Source organism: Tachysurus vachellii, chromosome 3 (genome assembly GCF_030014155.1).
Source record: "Tachysurus vachellii isolate PV-2020 chromosome 3, HZAU_Pvac_v1, whole genome shotgun sequence".
In the NCBI taxonomy this organism is placed as follows: domain Eukaryota; kingdom Metazoa; phylum Chordata; class Actinopteri; order Siluriformes; family Bagridae; genus Tachysurus; species Tachysurus vachellii.
Window position 1 is genome coordinate 17,481,362 of NC_083462.1, and position 19,288 is coordinate 17,500,649.

At 38.8% G+C, this 19,288-nt stretch overlaps 3 protein-coding genes across 5 annotated transcripts in view; 2 read left to right on the forward strand and 1 right to left on the reverse strand.

Annotated features, from left to right (window-relative positions):
* The window catches only part of mthfd1a (methylenetetrahydrofolate dehydrogenase (NADP+ dependent) 1a, methenyltetrahydrofolate cyclohydrolase, formyltetrahydrofolate synthetase), a 21,396-nt gene extending 14,081 nt beyond the window's left edge, over positions 1-7,315 (forward strand). For both annotated transcript variants that reach the window (XM_060866115.1, XM_060866116.1), the window contains exons 22-26: positions 325-425; positions 702-879; positions 2,161-2,268; positions 2,409-2,525; positions 5,486-7,315. In XM_060866115.1, the coding sequence (XP_060722098.1) occupies positions 325-425; positions 702-879; positions 2,161-2,268; positions 2,409-2,525; positions 5,486-5,491 (510 nt within the window). In that variant the 3' untranslated portion in view covers positions 5,492-7,315. The remainder of the gene's footprint in view (positions 1-324; positions 426-701; positions 880-2,160; positions 2,269-2,408; positions 2,526-5,485) is intronic.
* A 264-nt stretch (positions 7,316-7,579) lies between these two features.
* si:dkey-1h6.8 (uncharacterized) lies at positions 7,580-12,385 on the forward strand. Of its 2 annotated transcripts, none has more exons than XM_060866117.1 (2): positions 7,580-8,530; positions 10,030-12,385. In XM_060866117.1, exon 2 carries the CDS (start codon positions 10,148-10,150, stop codon positions 11,435-11,437), a length of 1,290 nt encoding a protein of 429 aa, XP_060722100.1. In that variant the 5' UTR covers positions 7,580-8,530; positions 10,030-10,147; the 3' UTR covers positions 11,438-12,385. The 2 variants fall into 2 exon arrangements, with proteins under 2 accessions (XP_060722100.1, XP_060722101.1); XM_060866118.1 differs by lacking the exon at positions 7,580-8,530 and adding an exon at positions 9,101-9,232.
* A 2,203-nt stretch (positions 12,386-14,588) lies between these two features.
* zbtb25 (zinc finger and BTB domain containing 25) lies at positions 14,589-18,656 on the reverse strand. The gene is made up of 3 exons (XM_060866084.1): positions 18,582-18,656; positions 17,075-17,263; positions 14,589-16,823 (listed from the first exon to the last, which is right to left on the reverse strand). The coding sequence occupies exons 2-3, from the start codon at positions 17,245-17,247 to the stop codon at positions 15,815-15,817; spliced, it is 1,182 nt and encodes a 393-aa protein (XP_060722067.1). The 5' UTR covers positions 17,248-17,263; positions 18,582-18,656; the 3' UTR covers positions 14,589-15,814.
* Positions 18,657-19,288: the final 632 nt, after the last annotated feature.

The window sequence follows — 19,288 nt, forward strand, 5'->3', positions numbered from 1 at the left end:
TTTAAGTTTCACACACACACACACACACACACACACACACACACACACACACACATTCACAGTAAAGTCAGGTGTTAATGTATGTTACTTTCCCTCATTAGAATAATCTCCTGAGCTTCTTTGTGCTCAGTCTGCATGTGTAAGTCAGAAGAAGATAGCGAGAGTAATTAGACTATTTTTACATTTCTTTTACCTGAAGAGTGTTCAAAGCAGGTGCAACGTGGTCTCAAACGATATCTTGTTGAGGCTTCAATCATCCCATTTATATTATTTTATTTATTTAATCCCTTTAGATGTTATGCTATGATCCTCTCTGTGCTCTAGAACCTGGAGCGGCTGGAGGAAGGCTGCGCTCTCCTGAAGAGGAGGTTAGAGACGGCCAAGGCATACGGAGTACCTGTAGTGGTGGCTGTAAACACCTTCGGGTCAGAACGTCTTCATTAATTCTCTGTTGTACTGGTAGACAGGAGTAGTTGCTATAGCAACCGCTGGTTCACAGGGACGTGTAGACGGACGCTTTATATAAAGCCAATAGTATAACGTTAAAATACGCATGTGAGGTTTTATTCCTTTAAAGAAAGATTTGTTTGACGTTTATGGAAGTAGTCTCCAGTGTCTGCATTCTGTAAGAGTAAAGAGTCGTCCTACTAAAGCAGAACTGATGACTGTTTAATGCTGTACTGTGTGTCTCCTGTGTGTAGTTGTGATACGGAGACTGAGGTGGAGCTGGTGTGTAGGCAGGCGAGGTGGTTTGGAGCGCTCGAGGCAGTGCGGTGCACTATTTGGTCTGAAGGGGGCGCTGGAGCACTGGAGCTTGCACACAGCGTTCAGAGAGCGGCTGAGATCCAGGGAACGCTTCACTTCACCTGCGAGCTGCAGGTACGATGTGTTTCTACCATTTTTACACAATGACTATAATAAAGGTCCACATTTTTGTGTCTTCCTGTCACTTCCAACATTACACACACATAGATATACACAAACACACACACATACACACACATAGATATACACAAACACACACACATACACACACACATATACACACACAGATAAACAAACACACAGATATACACACATAGATACACAGACACATAGACATACACAAACACACACACGCATACACACACACGTGCATACACACATCTACATCTACACATACTTGCTATATATATGTCAGGGATCAGTGCGGACTTTTGGACACGTGCTATTGTTTGTTTGTTTTTGTCAGGTGGCTGCCCCGCCTTCGTCTGCTCCTCCCTGTCTCCACACCTGGTCCCCATTATGTGATTGACTTGTCTGTGTATATATGTGAGCCGATATATATGTTATCGATGGCGCGGATTCATTAGTTACGTTAGTTCCCCGTGTAGTGTGGATATGTTTTTTGTCTTCCTTATGTATTAAACCCCTTTCATTTGAAGCTATCCTGCGTACGGGTCTGTCTCCTTCCTTCTGTATCCGGGGGCAAGACAATATATACATACACACACATGCACGCGCATAGATTCTATATGTCTGTGTACACATGCATGTAGATGTGTGTGTGCATGCAAATGTGTGTGTACATTATTGTAGATACCCCTATATTATAGATACCCCCAAACACACACACAGATAAAGTAGCATCTGTCGTGGTGTTGAATGTTGAATGAATTGAGGCATATGTAATCGTTTCCATACTGATTCTCTCTCTCTCTCTCTCTCTCTCTCTCTCTCTCTCTCTCTGTGTGTCTTTAACATTAGAAATACACACTGATAATGAAACACTCCACGTCAGAAGTGATAATTGACTTTGCCCTGTTTCTCAGCGGACAATGCTGATAATTCACTTAACAATAAATAAATCAGTCTGAAAAGATTATTATCATGTAAATGGATGTTTTTAGTCACGTCCTAATTTTAAAAAGGTTTTCACACAGAAAGAAGTAAATCTCTTTAATTACTCTGAGACCCAAACCATGGAATGTTAATTCTAAATATTGCTACACAATTACATGACAGCATGAGTTTAATTCACTAATCATTTCATTGCTTATTCAATTAATTATCAACAACATGTATTAAAATCTTAAAAGGTTTATAACATATAATATATATGTGTGTGTGTGTGTGTGTGTGTACAGTTAATAGATAGACAGTTCTGTTGTTTGATTTCAGATGTCTGTGATTGAGAAGATGAGAAACAAAGCCCAGCAGATGTTTGGTGTTGAAGATGTGGAGCTTTCAGCTAAAGCCAAAAAGAAGCTTGAACTTTACATAAAACAGGTGGGATTTAAGTCTGAATGCTAAGAAAAGCTCAGGTTTGAAATAATGAACTGTTTATTCTAAAAATTCTGGTGTTTCTGTTATTCTTTCCTGGGTGGTTATATGTTTCTGAAGGTTTTACATGTTCCTGATCCTCACAGGGTTTCGGACATTACCCAGTGTTCATCAGGGACAGTCACATATATAAGAGGAATGTGAAGGTGCTGCTGATTTCAGATGTCCAGGCCTACGCAGGAGCAGAACTGCTTCACTTTATGGTGAGCTTTACACCCTTTACAGCTTCTGCTCCTCTGCATCACACACTCACACTCGTTTGTATAGGTGTGAAGATTCATCATGTATTTATAGCATATGTTCTGTTTGTGAACCCTGCTGAAGAAAGTGAGGAGGGCATGGCCAATGTCTCTGCGTTGTGCCTGTCAAACTCCATAAAGGAGCCTCTGTGCTGTCTGAGGTTGGTAAAGGTTGTAAAAGATGGGAAGGAGGCGTGTCCTCTGTGTCTGACTGTCAGAGTAAAGGAGGTGTGTCCTCTGTGTCTGACTGTCACAGTAAAGGAGGCGTGTCCTCTGTGTCTGACTGTCAGAGTAAAGGAGGTGTGTCCTCTGTGTCTGACTGTCATAGTAAAGGAGGTGTGTCCTCTGTGTCTGACTGTCACAGTAAAGGAGGCGTGTCCTCTGTGTCTGACTGTCACAGTAAAGGAGGCGTGTCCTCTGTGCCCGATGTCACAGTAAAGGAGGCGTGTCCTCTGCGTCTGACATCACAGTAAAGGAGGCATGTCCTCTGTGTCTGACTGTCAGAGTAAAGGAGGTGTGTCCTCTGTGTCTGACTGTCATAGTAAAGGAGGTGTGTCCTCTGTGTCTGACTGTCACAGTAAAGGAAGCGTGTCCTCTGTGTCTGACTGTCAGAGTAAAGGAGGTGTGTCCTCTGTGTCTGACTGTCATAGTAAAGGAGGTGTGTCCTCTGTGTCTGACTGTCACAGTAAAGGAGGTGTGTCCTCTGTGTCTGACTGTCACAGTAAAGGAGGCGTGTCCTCTGTGCCCGATGTCACAGTAAAGGAGGCGTGTCCTCTGCGTCTGACGTCACAGTAAAGGAGGCATGTCCTCTGTGTCTGACTGTCAGAGTAAAGGAGGTGTGTCCTCTGTGTCTGACTGTCATAGTAAAGGAGGTGTGTCCTCTGTGTCTGACTGTCACAGTAAAGGAGGCGTGTCCTCTGTGTCTGACTGTCACAGTAAAGGAGGCGTGTCCTCTGTGCCCGATGTCACAGTAAAGGAGGCGTGTCCTCTGCGTCTGACGTCACAGTAAAGGAGGCATGTCCTCTGTGTCTGACTGTCACAGTAAGGAGGCGTGTCCTCTGTCTCTGACTGTCACAGTTCATCTTTATGGGACTGACTTCTGGAGGTGTGGCCTTTCTTTCTCTCAGTAAAAAGCATCATGGCTTATGTGTCTGTAAGTCCCAAAGAACAAGATGAAAAGGGGTGTGACCAAAAAGCAGGCATGGCTTCTTCAGTCCTCTTAAAGATGGTGAAAGGGGCGTGGCCATATTCCGTTTTTTTTTTTTGTTAGTCCTATTATGAGAACTGGCCTCTGTGTGTGTCAGTCTGAAAGAAAGGCATTGAAAGCTGCATCTATTTTTCTATTTTTGTATAAAGGAGATGAAGGAGGCAGGGCTTCTGTTCTTGACAGCTCCAGTGGAGGAGGCGTGGCCTCTCTACATGTTTATAACTTTTTGTTATATAATCTGGTCATGAAGTTTGCAGAAATGTGGAGCTGTGTGCCGTTGTGTAATATCTAACTTGTTTATTTTTAGAAGTGAACTTTTCTGAAGAACATTTCTGGGTACACGTTCATGAAAATTAAAGGTCTCATATTAAAACAATCCTAAACTCAACGCCACCCTGTGTACCGCATCACACACGCTGTATGGCGAGCGAGAGGAGGGTCGACGGTGATGAGTCAACGGCCCTGATTAGTCTGAGAGAATGTGCCTCACACTGGTCACGCGTGTGGAGCAGATATTTTTATCCAGACGTGTTGCTAGGTTGCAAGTCTGCACAGAGCTTGAGAACCTCAGCCAGAGACAACATTGATCCAAGTGACCTCAGCACACTCAGAGGATTTATAGATCAGCTTTTTTAAGCATTTTACTGTTTTTTTTTTCCTCCTTCTTCTTAAATAAAATGTGTGTTCATCATGTCAGGAGTCTCGGCTGCAGATTCGACCAGCTGGTGTTATTCATTTCATGTTGCTGATTTTACTCACACTAAAGAGAGGAAGGATTTGTTTAGCTGTAGTTAATGAATCAAACAGATTGACCAAACATTACATTTTAATGTTGAAGGTGGTGTTAAACACTTTATAACACTTTTTAGTGTTGAAGGTGGTGTTATTAGACCTATATGATATCTACATATACTCTTAATAACGTTTTACATGTGCTGTCTTCTAGACTTTGTTTGTTTGTTTGTTTGTTTGATTGTTTTTTAATGACAAGTCTATGACAAGACATAATGCCAAGTGACATACGATGGGGTTATGACATACTATAATAACACATTTATGCATGTATTTGTCATGTAACATATCATTTCTAGAATGTATTTATCCTATTATGTATAGCTATGTATATTATACTGTTGACATAAGGTTGTTATGACAGCTACGTGTATTGTTGTCATGTGACATAAATGTTGTTGGCATTGACAATCATATAATGACACTTTACAGGATGCTCACAGTTATGTGTGTCTTTTCTTTGACCCTGCAACACTCTATTGTATATTTATGCTTATAAGGTCTTTATGAATATCTATGACATTGACATTGACATTTCAATGACGGACTTATGTATAGTATACAGTATTTTACACTGCTGTAGAATAAATTTGAATACAATTTCAGTTTTTTATATAATTTTGTTTAAAAGTCATGTTCATAGGGCTGCATAAGCCTTACACAAGCCCTTCATGACAACTTACATAAGTCTGATTATTTTCATTTGCTCTGAGTTAGAGTTTGTTTTAAATTTCATTTAAACCCACATTATTGCCACCATGTGATCCTGATATTGCAGATATGATGCAAATGACATTGTCACGACATTATGTGTTATAACAGCCTCATGCCAAAAAAAAACAATCAGTTTTATGCTAACATGGAGATAAACTGGTGACCTGGAGAAGGTTCAATAAATCAGCACTGGATATATTTTATGTTTCAGGATTGAGTTCCATTGCTGGAGAAAATGAGGCCACGTTCGGAGAAGCTTCTCTTCCGCATGTCACCCGAAGTGTCCATCAGGAGAAGCAGCTGCAACTCGCCATGTGTGTGTATGTGTGTGTGTGGTTTAATTATATGAGTAAAGCTCAATGTACACAGCCTCCTATGATTAATTCAGGCATCTGATGTTACTACTACACAAACACATGTATTTTCACTACACAAGTGGAGAGGTCTGTTTTGTAGTCCACGATCCTTTCCAATCAACTTGTTCTATAACACAGCTCTATGAAGTTGTATAAAACACAAAATCGGTTTAAAATATATTAGAGTTGTGTTTGCACATGACTTTAATCACTTTGATCATTTATATGCACTTATATATGCTGTACTTTATCTGTACTGTATATGTGAATATAACACACTTAAAGAACGGTTCTTTCACGGTTAGAAAGAATCAGACATTTTAATGATTAACAATCAGGGCTCATATTCATGACATGTGAAGTTTCTCCTAGTGATAAATTTCTCATAAATGTGGCGTTTCTCCTTAAAATTAAAGAGAAGATCACAGTGAAGATAAAAGTTCTTCATAAAGCATCTTAACCCTTAAAAGAGCTCATAAGGTCAAAAAGTGTTAGGAGAAGTGAGGAGGACCTTAAGAAGATTAAGAGTTTCTTTTTCACAGGAGAAAATGGCTGAAAGGTGAAGAGGGAGAATAAATGTGTTGTGTACAATATTTAATAATGATAGTGAGTTAATAAGATGCTACAGATTAGATCGTGTAGGGATTATTTTTGTGATTAGAGATAACATCTCAGACATTATATATTCTGCCGCTGTGTCATTTAGTGATACTGTAACATCTCAGAAACAGAGCTGAATATACCAGACATAATACACCAGATATAAATGATATAATTTGTCTCTATGACATTTCCGCTCTGGGTCTGATATGTTTACTTTTTTACATTCATTACATTTATTCAGAGATGGGGGACTCGAGTCATATGACTTGACTTGAGTCAGATTAAAGTTATAAATTTTAGACTTGAGACTTGCTTGATAAATATTAAAAAAAGACTCGACTTGACTTTGACTTGACATTCATGACTTATGATTTACTATAACATACAGATGTTAGAACATCTCTAATATGATCGGTCACCAACGTAATCCCTACATCATAAAACCTTAAATATCTGAACATAGAGACAAAGAGAAGGTTTATAATAGAGCAAAATTTAAAAACTTTCCTATTTTATTTATTGAACAACCAATCACAGTCTTCAAAAGATAAAGTTGCTGGATTACTCTTAAGATAAAATTCACAGGTATAAATGTTTAAGATAAATTAGGAGCTCTCTGTGATGACCACCAGCCCAGATGTTTCAAGTTTTCATTTGTTTTGTCCCAAACACATACTGTATGTAATGTTTATTGTCAACTTTGAATGCTTGATTCTGATTGGTCAGAAAGTGTTGATTCATTTTCATTAACTGTAGGTTTATACAAACGTTTGTGGTTATTGTTTCTATAGTAACAGCTCGTTCAAAGCGACTTGCTTATATCTTTATAAATGTTTTCTTACAGCCAGGAGACATTTATGGAAGGAGTCTCTAGTGTCGGTACTTTATAGCAGTCAGAGGTAAAGCTGTAAGTTTTCAGAGAAAAGTGGATTTTCTTTACACCTTTGCGGTTTTTCCGGAACATGATGAGCTCTTTTATTTGTTTGTTTTTGTCTTATTCGCTTTAAGGCCGGTGAGGGGACAACTGGTTATAGGTGCTCTAATGTGAGTGAAAACAAAAATAAACTTGAACTTTATTGTAATTAGATGGTTAAAAATATATGTTTTTTTATCGGAAATATTAAATAAAATTTTGTAACCACTGGCACCTGGTTGTGGTATAAGAGGAATAAACCAGTTATTGTAGTAACAGTAACCAGGGGCCTTTTTTAATCCTTTATTTTGGGTAAATACTGGTTTAATCCGTTTTTATGGTTATATATTATTAATAATTGGGTTACAAATCTTGCCATTTTGACCTTCTGTAATTCTTATTTATTTTTTCTTATATTTTTTATATTATTTATTTAGTTATTTATTGTTCTCCTACATCAATCAAGCTTTTCTATGCTATTGTCACCACATCTCTGGGTTCTGGTGTCTTTAGCACTCATGGCTTTAAGGCTGAAATAGTATCAGGTGCTTGTTTTGATCAGAGCATCTATCTACAGATCAGAGCATTCTATACATTAAGACCAAATCAAAGAATGGCTTTAAGTAATAAACTATAACTAGCCCTGAGAACACACACTGATCAGGACACACACACCCACACATACACACATGTTTATTAACATGTTCCAGGTGAAAATATAAAACATAAATGTGTGTCATGGAATAATGTTTGTGTGTGTGATTTCATATCAGAGTCAAATACATTTTATTATTGTATTTTTATCATCAGGGATTTCTGATAATCTGTCAGGTCTAGTCAAGATCTAGTAAATAACTAAATAACTAAATAAATAAGTTACTGCAGCAAAGTTATCTACTCTGAATAAAATGCCATTGCCTTGTGAAAGGGGATTTATTTCAACATGAAATTCTTATTCATGATATAGTAACATTTATATACTTCTATTTATTTACATGTAGGCATTAATGTATTTATATTCTACATGTTAATAGCAGACATTTCCACTTTTAAACTCTCACTTTCTCATGTGATACACATCATATTCTTCAGATGAAGATAAAGCACTAGATAATAATGTAGTGTAAATTAGATCATCACCACCGAGCCAAACTTAATAACTGCTTTATTCGTGCAGAGATGTTGACATTACGACTGGGTCGTGATGTCAGGGGCAGCGCAGCTATAAAAGCCATTCGGATGACGTCATCAGGAACTGTCAGTCAGGTGGTTGCTATGGAAACTGATGAGCGCATGGTGCAAACAGAGCTTCTCTCTCACACACACATATACAAGCACATGCAGTCACACACCGAGCTCCATCAGTGTGCACTCCAGTATGCAGGTAGGTGATGGTGATGCATTTTCATGCTTTTTTAACACTTTTAGAACATAAATTTTAACATATTTCAGATGATACAATTGAAAATTGAAAACAGTACAATTGAATCTTTGTTACGTGCAAACTGTAAATGTGAAATGTGCACAGCCTGGAATCCAGCCTGGAAACTTTATTCTGCACAATGGCTGTGTTCCATCTGCATATTTTATTCCTCATGAAATTAAACAGAAATGCTAAATAAACTGTAAATTAATTATTATTAGTGGGATTAATAAGATTAGTGATATTATTTTATATACGTTCCTGATTCTGGGTTCTACACTATAAGGGATTTTTTTATTCAGATTTTTTTTAAAGAATGTTTATTCATTAATTTTACTTTGTTAGAACTTCTTATAAAAGTGTTTGTTTGGGGTTACAGTGATGATATGATGATAATAAAATGTGGAACCTGTGGAAATGTGAGGACTACTTAAAAAAAGCTGCTATAATAGCTAGCATTAGTGACATTAAGATACTTCAGTTGATGATTTACACGTGTGTTTCGTGTGTGTGTGTGTGTGTGTGTGTGTGTGTGTGTGTGTGTGTGTGTGTGTGTGTGTGTGTGCAATATGTCTGTTCCTATTTAAACAAAAGAGTACAAAGGGTTCATTAAGTGTTATCTATACACCAGCTCTAGGTGGAACAAGCTTGCTGTGTATTTAGGTGCGTTGCTGTTGGTTTTTATCTGTAGAAAAACACATAGCCAATAAAGTCAATACAGCAGATTATTATTCAGTCACTTCCAATATCCTAGTGCTGAATCAACTCAGCACATCCAGTAAATGCAACAGGACTGGGAATTTATGAGGTGTGTGTGTGTGTGTGTGTGTGTGTGTGTGTGTTTTGTTAATACTTGGGATTTAAATTTATGGCACATGCAGTTCAGATCTGATATGTTTGCATGTTCTCCCCGTGCCTCGGGGGTTTCCTCCGGGTACTCCGGTTTCCTCCCCCGGTCCAAAGACATGCATGGTAGGTTGATTGGCATCTCTGGAAAATTGTCCGTAGTGTGTGATTGCGTGAGTGAATGAGAGTGTGTGTGTGCCCTGCGATGGGTTGGCACTCCGTCCAGGGTGTATCCTGCCTTGATGCCCGATGACGCCTGAATGTATAATATTGGAAGTTGAAACTCTTTTGGGTAGAATCTGTAAAGTTGTTACTGGAACCCAACAAAAAAACTATTTTCCTATCAGAAAGGGTTCAAATTAGAACACTTTTTGGATGCTAAGAAAACAACATTATTCAGTGAACCTCCAAGAACCCTTGAAAAACCATTACTTCCTAAGAGTGAAGTTATGACTTCCTGTAAAAGCATGATAAATTAAATCACTTGAAAAAATTTATCTAGTCCGAATCTGGAGGTTCGTGTGCATACTAACAAGCAGCTCTTCTACATATTCTATGTTTATAGAAACCTTTTGATCTAATCCTGAATTTTGTTGTATGTTTTTGCATTGCAGTAATTTCATCAGTTTAAGTTATTGACATCTGAGGAAAACACCATCTCTAAAGAATCATTTCATGTTTTCTGGACACGGGTTCCTTACGGATGCTGGAGGAACCTTAATTACCCCGTAAATGATGACGACTGAAGAAAGCAACACTGCAGAGTTTCAGGAGAAAACAGGCTTGAAGAGGAAACTAACAGGACCACCTCGACTTCTGTTGGGCAAATCCAGATCTCCAGGTCAAGATGAGAAGAAATCCAGGAAGCATAGACGACACGATGGTGGGGAAACGCTAGTGGACACGGGGAAAGATGAACAAAGTGCTGAATCACAAGTGTCATCAAGTCCTGAACATCCTGAAACAGTCCTAACTACTGAAATTGATGGAGGAACTTGCATGGATCTCCAAGAAGGCTGTTTGGAAACAAATTTGGAACAAAATATGAAGAAAAGGCGAAGAAGAAGCAAAGCTGGAGCAGCCATTAGACAGATTTTCTCTTGCATTCGTAGGAGAAAGGAGTTGGGAATGAAAGCTGTGGAGGACACTGAGGATAACATGTATCACGGAGCGCACAACAACATCCAAGACAAGGAACTTCGCACCCATTCGGGTGATTCCTTGAAAACAAAGAAGCAAGTTAAAATGGCTAGCTCAAGGAAATTCAAGGTGCGAACGTGGTGCATCTTCAAAAAATGTACATCGACAATCAAGCAGGAAGGTGATGAACATGGACAAGAACAATGTAATGATACCTTCACTGAAATATCATCAGAAACAGGTGTTGGTCAGCAGATATCTGCTACTGCTGCAGAACCACCAGTTGTGGATGATCAGCAGAATGAATCAAGCAGGATTGTTGAGGACGTGACCAGAATCTCTGAGGAAAATGGTTTGGAATCTCCAGATCCCAATGAGGTGATGGAAATGATTTCCTTGAATGTAGATGTGAACACTGACTCCGATGCTGTGTTCGTTCATCACCAACATCCACCTGAATCTCAATTCTCATGCCTCCTAGACGAAGAGTTTCAGATTAGCGAGGCTTCGCTATCAGAGCTCATCGGGTCTGGTTCAGATCTGGAAGATCCCAGGACATCTCCAGAAGATCCAGTAACTGATGACATGCTAGTAGATGTTCCAGTTTTCAAATGCAAACCCATCATTACGATAGAAGACGTTCACTCGTCGGATGAAGAGAACGGCGAATTTTTCGAAAACGTGGTTCAGCGATACAGCACACTATCGCCGCTCGTCCTGCTTAATGGCTCCTGTTCCACATTAAAGACTCCGGAGAGACACTTTTCTGAGATCCTGCTCACTCAGAAGGCTTTGTCTTTGGTCCAAGCAGCTATCAGTGGCGCCGTAGAACAGCTTTCATCCGAGCTGCAGAACCATCAGGTGGATCAGGATCGTATCTAACATCTAATATCTCACACACAAACTAATTCTCAAACATTCCAGCCGTTTTCCGAGCTGATCACACTGGGGCACGACTTCAGATCCTTGGATGAACATCAGTGTGCTTTATTTTCTGCTTGTTAAGACGGTTTTGTGCTCAGAGTAACTGATTTGTATCATGTTTTAACCTGTAGGAGTTTTCAGTGTTACCCCGATATAATAAAGATGATTAGAGATCAGAAATTGGATCTGCGTTGGCAAAATTAAAGAGAAATATCTCAGAAAAAGAAAGTAAGTGGTTGTATTTCGTTACTTCTCCCACAGTCGTACGGTATTTTTAGCCCAAATGTGACATTATCTCTCATACGACTTGAGACGTAAGCCTCGTTTCTATAGCAATGCAGAACCCACGTGTTGCAGTATCCAGATACACAATATGTTTTTTTTTTTCAAACATGAGTTTTTTTCAGCCCCGAGTCTTGTGGAAATAAAAGGAACAAAATAGTTAAGTCTCAGTTTGCTTTGTGTTAGAATGACAAGGAATCTTTGAACTTGTTGTTTTAAATAAATGAAAATGTGCGGTGACAGCAGGCAGGGAAAGAAGCCATTTATCTTCCTGTGGATTATCTCTGCATGGAAATGGAAACCATGTAGGCAAATGCGTTACACTCAGGAGCTCCTGCACAAGGTCGGTCTCAACGGTCGCCCGAAAACGCTTCCCTCTAGTGGTGCAGCAAGAGGAAGATTTAACCTGAAAAACAAAAAAATGAACTAACAACAGAACATTAAAAACAGCTCTGTTTCTGTAGAAATTTCCTTTTTCATTTCGTTTACTTTTCTTTTCTTTTTTCTTTTTTTTTTTTTTGGAGAAAGGTCCAAAAACCCCTTAGTGTGTTCTTATATTGTATTTATTTTCACTGACATAAAAAGGTCTTTATCACACACAAATACACAAAGATCATCAAATCTATCAACAAATATTAAAATGTGTTGTTTTAGTTGTTAAACTAGACATTATATTTTCCAGAGACGACTTCTGAAACACTGTCTGGTCAAAAATGTGAATTATAATAAAGGTTTAAACATAAATGAATAACAACAATAATAATGTAGAAAAGGAATAAATTAAATGGAAATTATTGACAATTTAATGTCAATAAATAAAGTAAATAATAAAAAGGAAAAACATGTTTTTACTCATTTTTAGGTGTATTTATTTATTTATTTGTTTGTTTGTTTATTTTTGTACTTAATGGCATGTTTCAGATCTTTGGTGACGGTGAACCCTTAACCACTGAAAACCTGAGGTGACTCTATATAACTACATAACCTCTATAAAACCATCACTCCATATCAGGGATAAAACAACAACATTAATGTTGGTGTTAAACCAGAGATCACCAGGATCTGATATAAATATACATTAATAGCACAATATTCATATATTTAACATATAACATGGTTATAATATTATTTCTATCAGAAAAGGTTTGAAAACATTGAAAATTAAACATTTATTTCAGTATCAAAATAACACCAGCAACACAATATGTACACAAGAAGAGTTTTTCACAAGCTTTGTTTATTCATCACAGTACAGTTGACCTTTAACCTCAAGTGCTTAATGAACACACGAAACTGCTCTGTTCCTTTATTCTGTTTTTTTTTTTTTTACTTCCCACATAAACAGTACATTGTGAACATTTTCTTTCTGTTGTCCGAGGCACAGGAAGCTCAAACCATGAAGGCTGGGGGTGAGGTGGGGATTCTTTTATTATTGCCACATATACATTACAGCAGAATTTTTTTCTTCACATATCCCAACTGAGGAGGTTGTGGGTCAGAGGGCAGGGGAAGCTATTATACAGTGCCCCTGGAGCCAGGGAGGGTTAAGGGCCTTGTTCAATTGCCCAACAGGGGCAGCTTGGCAGAGCTGAGGCTTGAACCATGACTTTAGCATCAACAACCCAGAGCCTTAACCGCTTGAGCCACCACTGCCCCATCTGATGACGGACATCTGACCTTTAACCCTAATGTTAATTATAAACGTTTTCATCTTCACGTTCCATACAAATAACAATAAAGATAAAAACAATATCACATGGTTTCCATTAAAGCTCAACTTTCGTTCATCAGAAACTGTTCCCTCACAGACCACACGTTAAAATCCATCAGAGACCCAAAGATATCACTAATATCTATTGGCTTCAGCAGGAGTAATGGGTTGATTATGAAGCACCAGTTTTTCTACACGTTCTATCGACAAAATCAGGCACTAGACTATAACATGATGACTCTGACGAACCAAACAAACACACCAAGACTGTAAACATCATTTCAATAGACTTTTTTTTTTGTTCTGATTGATGCGACACTTTAAGTGCTTTTAGTTTCAAAACTGCAAATATGTCTAAGGCACTGAATTGGATTGCATGATAATCATAGGTTTTGTTTTGTTTTTTGTTTAGTGAGTACGTCTAAATTTGATTTGATTGGTCAGAATTTTCAAATCCACTGCCACACGTAAATAAAATGAATTTTGTCTGATTTCTTAAGTTACTAAACAGAGCAGCATGGGGTTTTTTTTGTACGTTTTGTTGTGCTGGCAGATTAGATTCATTAAAACACTGAAGTAAACGTAATGCAACAGACCTGCCAACCTCCAAGAGGAAAACAAACAAACAAACAAACAACAAACCAAAGCATTCCAAAGGTTTTTGGAGCACACTGCTTGTCTAACATCTCTAACGGAGTGAAATGTCTCAGCGCTGAACTTTCTAATTATTACTTGCATTAAAATGATTTAAAATGTCTTGGATTTGACACAACATCGATCTGTTTGAGCTTCTTCAGCCACAAATTGTCCGAATTTCTTTCCCTTCGCCTGAAATTTGGGACAGCAAAACTTTGGTGCATCAACACTAAATAGGGTTAAGTGTAACTTTGTCCACATTTTATAACATTTGGCAGACTCACTTATCCACACACGCACTTACATTTCATCTCATTTTATACAAATGAGATGAGGACCTTGATCAGTGGTCCAACACCTTAACCACTTAGCTATCGCATACCATCGTTAGCATTGTCTAATGTTAGCTAAGTTGAAACATTTGATTCTGCTGTAAAGAACCGAAACAGAACGTGACAGTAAAGTTTTAGCATCGGGATATTCAGGAGATCGAGAGCACCGGCTAAAACAAGAGCAACGCAAGATGTTAAAATGTGGACCGGGAACTATGTTAAACATTAGCAGGTCTGATTATTCCAGCACTGACCGATTGATCAGCTTAATCTACAAACCACAATGTAACACACAAACACTAAAGCCATCAACACAAGAGAAAAGACCTACTGATTATTAAACAGTAGACAGGACATGAAGTCTGAGGTCAAACATCTTCCATCCTCCTACATTACAGAGACACTTTAAACACACCCCTGTCCACTTCCTCTGAACTAATCATCTCTTAATTGGTGTGTTTCTTATAAAGAAAGTATTTCATGTATTTTTTACAGGGTATTTTTGGATATTATTTAAATGTCTTAATAGAAATTAGATCAGGTTAGCTCATGTTAGCTAGCTGCCTAAAATTAGCAGAGAAAATTAGAATTAGAATTAGAAACTTCATAGTTTCTATGAAATCATGTCACTATGAAGATTAGAAATATTTTTTAATCTTTTTATTCTGGACATGTGAAAAATTATAAATATTACATAGACATTCTCTCAGGAATCTAGTCAGGTTAGATTTCCTACAGGCTAGATGACTGACATTAGCAGTGAATATTATTTTAAAATCCTAGCTAGATAGATAGTGCCTGTAGGAAAGGTTGAGAATATGACTTACTTCCTAAGCAGAAGTTAAACGTTTATAAATAAGCTTTAAAATATTCTGTAAGAAATCCTGTCAGGTTAGCTCATTTTAATGAGATGGCCAGAGTTGAATAATATTTAAAAATCTTCTCAGAATCTTTGTCAGGTCATCTCATATTAGCTACCCTGTAGCTAGTTTTCAATTTTAGTATAAATACTTATGGATAAAAATCTTATTTAAAAGTCCTGTCTTGTGTCTGCTAGCTAGCTAAAGATAGCAGTGAAGATTAATAAGAAAAATCCTTTCAGTCATAGAAGATTTTGATTTTAGTTGGATGGTGAACACAATTGAAAAAGTCCATCTATATATAAATCTACCTTCTAGTTAACAATCTAGCTAGTTAATTAGCATGCTAGGTAGCTAACTGACTTATTTGCAAACCGATGTCACTCCAGGGACGAGAAAAATTCCCTGTTGGAATGTAGTTGTTACTTAATTAAGTCAAAAATTGGAAATTTACAAGGGTGTGTTAAAAATGCAAAAGAATGCAGGGAACATGTCCATTATGTTATAGAAGGTGTCATTCTACTGCCACGGCATCTATGCTCTCGTGAGAGACTTCCGAGTCCAGTGAGTAGCACGAGCTGCCATTATCCTGAGCAACTTCCTCGAGTTCTGATGTTCCCTCGCTGGGATGAATCAGTGGTCCACCGAAGCGGCCGTAACGATGTTGGCGTAGCGGCTTGCCCACGTGAGCAAACATGTGCTCCTGCAGCTGGCTCTTCTGTGAAAAGTGCAAGTTGCAGACTGCGCATGCCATCTTTCTTTTACGTGTAAAGCCTGCAGGTGGACTTCCTGTGCCTGTTGTACCACGCCTTATCTCTAACGCCAACTCGTCTGCTAGTGCGTGGCAGTGTCGATCTTCTGTGTGCCCTTTAACATCCCCTCTGCTGTCTTCTGAAGGTCCCTCCATGAGGGCGCATGCAGCGTGGCTGAAAAGATGTTCCTGTAGTCCCTCAGGAGACAGGCATCGTTCTCCACATTGAGGACACAGCAGTGCCAGAGGGTCCTTAAAATCACCAGTCTGGCAAGGGCTGCCTTGGGTTGAAGGCAGAGACGCAGGCGCTCGTGGTACCTCACCTTCATCCGGCTCCTCCTCTTCCTGTTTGATCCGTGCCAAGATGTCACACTCATCCCCTGAGGTAATAGTGCGCAGGCTGAGGGACTGGCGTTCCGTTGTGTGCCCTTCGATCCCTGATAAAACTGGCAGCGGATGTCCACGTGAACCACAACGCCTGTCCTCAGGTTCGCGTGCACCGCTAGCCTTCATGCCCGGTGACTCTTTAGTGCCCAGCTGGGAGGAGATCTGAATGCCGTACAAGTTGGATATGCGGATGGGGTCTGAGGAAGCGTCAGATCCGCCGTCGGTTGCTTTGTGGCACAGCTGGTACGCGTGAAGGAACTTGATCCCCTCCTGTAACCGACCTTGATCCACAGGCTGCTTAGGGCCGTTACCTGTGTACATTATGTGCAACAGGTAGCTGAAGACATCTGGCTGGATGTCAGTTGGCTGGATCTTAATGCACTCGCTAAACATAGGGAAAGAAGCAGAGGGCAAATTTAGCGAGTCAACCGCTCATAAACAATTGTTTAATTTTAATTCTATTTAATTTAACTGTTTACTAATAAATATATATTATATTAAAGAAAACTATTAAGAAACACTTTCTGACCAATCAGAATCCAGGACTCATCAGCACTACACAGCATTATAGTAATAATTAATAACAGATATTTTTTTTATCACATTCCTTTTGCTCTAATCATAAAGTTGGTTAACCTGGACTGGTGGATGAAGATCATCTTGAAGTAGTTGGAGAAAGCAGCCAGTACTGCTCGATGGGCCTTGAAGTACACGTTGCCAATTGCAACCGTGCAGTCACACAGGAAACCAAACTCCCTTTGGACATTGAGCTGCTGCAGGAGGAAAAGACTGTGTCCGGACACGTCCATGATGCCCTCTCTTAACCTAAATCGCACACACACACGCATACACACATGTAGGTATGAGGAAACATGTCCATATATGGAAAATGAGGGGTCACTAGACATGGACACAAGCATACAATTTATTTGATTATTTTCTAACCACCTAATTTGCTAGTACTTATGTTTTAATTATGCAAAAGTATTTTTTACCTGAAAAATAATGTATATTTTATTTTTTTTACACAAAAATAGACACTTCATAGTTGCTTGTCTGCCTCACAGGGTGAGCATGAGACAATACAAGTCTGCTTGCAGCAATGGCAGAAAATAAGTGTGCCAATACTTTTTAGTGAAAGAGAGAATGTTTAGTGTAAGGTTTTGTCAGAAAATGCTAAAATACAACAACAATAACAATAACTTTGTGACTGGTTTTCAACAGAAAGTCATTTGGGTCATTTTACCCTGGTCAGGGTCACAGTGAATCCACAGTCTATTCCCAGGAACACTGTGTATGAAGCGGGCATGAAGCGGGCATATACTCTATACAGCACATTTTCCACACACACCTTCACACACTCCTGCACTAAGTGTTTATTCACTCTGTGTAGTTTATGCTTCCTCACACAGATAGGAACCCAATCTTAGGACTGTAACAGGAACTCTGGAGCTGCGAGTTTCCAAAATCTCTATTAACCAGTCAATCATAGAGATTTAAGATGAACGCACAATAGGCGACCGCTGTTGGTGACTATTATTATTATTATTATTATTATTATTATTATTATTGTCATTGTTATTATCATCATCATCATCATCATCATCATTATTACTAGATGTAGTTTACACATTTTTGGGTAACACCTATAGCCCAGATGTTTACATCTTGTTGGGACTTTACCATCCATTATGGTCCACATTGTGGGTCTCACACCTCAGTTCCGTCTATTAATAAAGGCACAAATAGCAACAATAAAAACAGACAGCTTTTATTTCTCCCACAATCACAACTCAGTCGTTTTTTGGAGGCCAACAGCTTGAAAATCCAAACCCGCATTTATTGTTTAAAGTGCAGAAGTGTTTATAAGAGAGGTTTATAAAAAAATCTCAGCCTTACACACTTCTGGAAATTGCGCACGAGCCCATAACGTGAAATATGTGTAAAAATAATGAAATAATGCAGGAAGAGAAAGCAGTTTATTCACGTGTACAAGGCAGCACTGCATACAGTACGTTTTCATTCATGGCTCTGGCTACAGAAATGAATGACAAAAACCCAGGTTCCTTTTCCATGCATTTTGGCAAATGATGCATGCAGGTGAGTGAAAACGTTGCTATGAGTAAAGAAAACGTGTCCTTACCCCCTAATCACTGCGCAATTTGCCTTTTTTCCCGTGTTATTTTCCTGCAGGGGAAAAAAAAATCCTCCTGACGGCTCCTTCCTGAGCGACTGACGTCTTGGTCACGTGACCATAATGTGCCCATACAAAATGTTTAACAAAAACGAAAGGCATTTATTTCTGAAGGTTTTGTGATCAAGGATTCATAATTCATTCAAGGACAACAACAAGCTACATCCATAAAATTGATCCATGCACAAAGTCTGGATTTATAAATGCACCTTACAGACCTGGCAAAAGTACAAAGTTCAGCAAAAAGTATGAATTCTCAATATGAACCCCAAATAAAATAACTATTAATTGTTCTAACGAGAAACATGTAACATGTTTAGCCAAGACATGTCCCTGATCCAACAAAGCATGTCATAGTTACAGTAAACAAGCTGTTTTTTTTTTTAACAATAAAAACCTTGTTATTACATGTTTGTTGTGACAGTAAAACGAGTACCTCTACTTTTAGCTTCAGATTTGTATTGCATGTGGGAAGTGCAATAAGTGCTGATTGAGATCATTGGGGAAGGATTCGTGCTGCCCCACGCACACTGTTTATGCCAGGAGATGGGCAGCAGACAGGGCAAAAGACATGACACACAATGACTCACTTCTTCTGTTTGTCTCGCACTTTGTATCAGAAACAGGAGAAGTTATCGAAACAAATCCTGGCATCT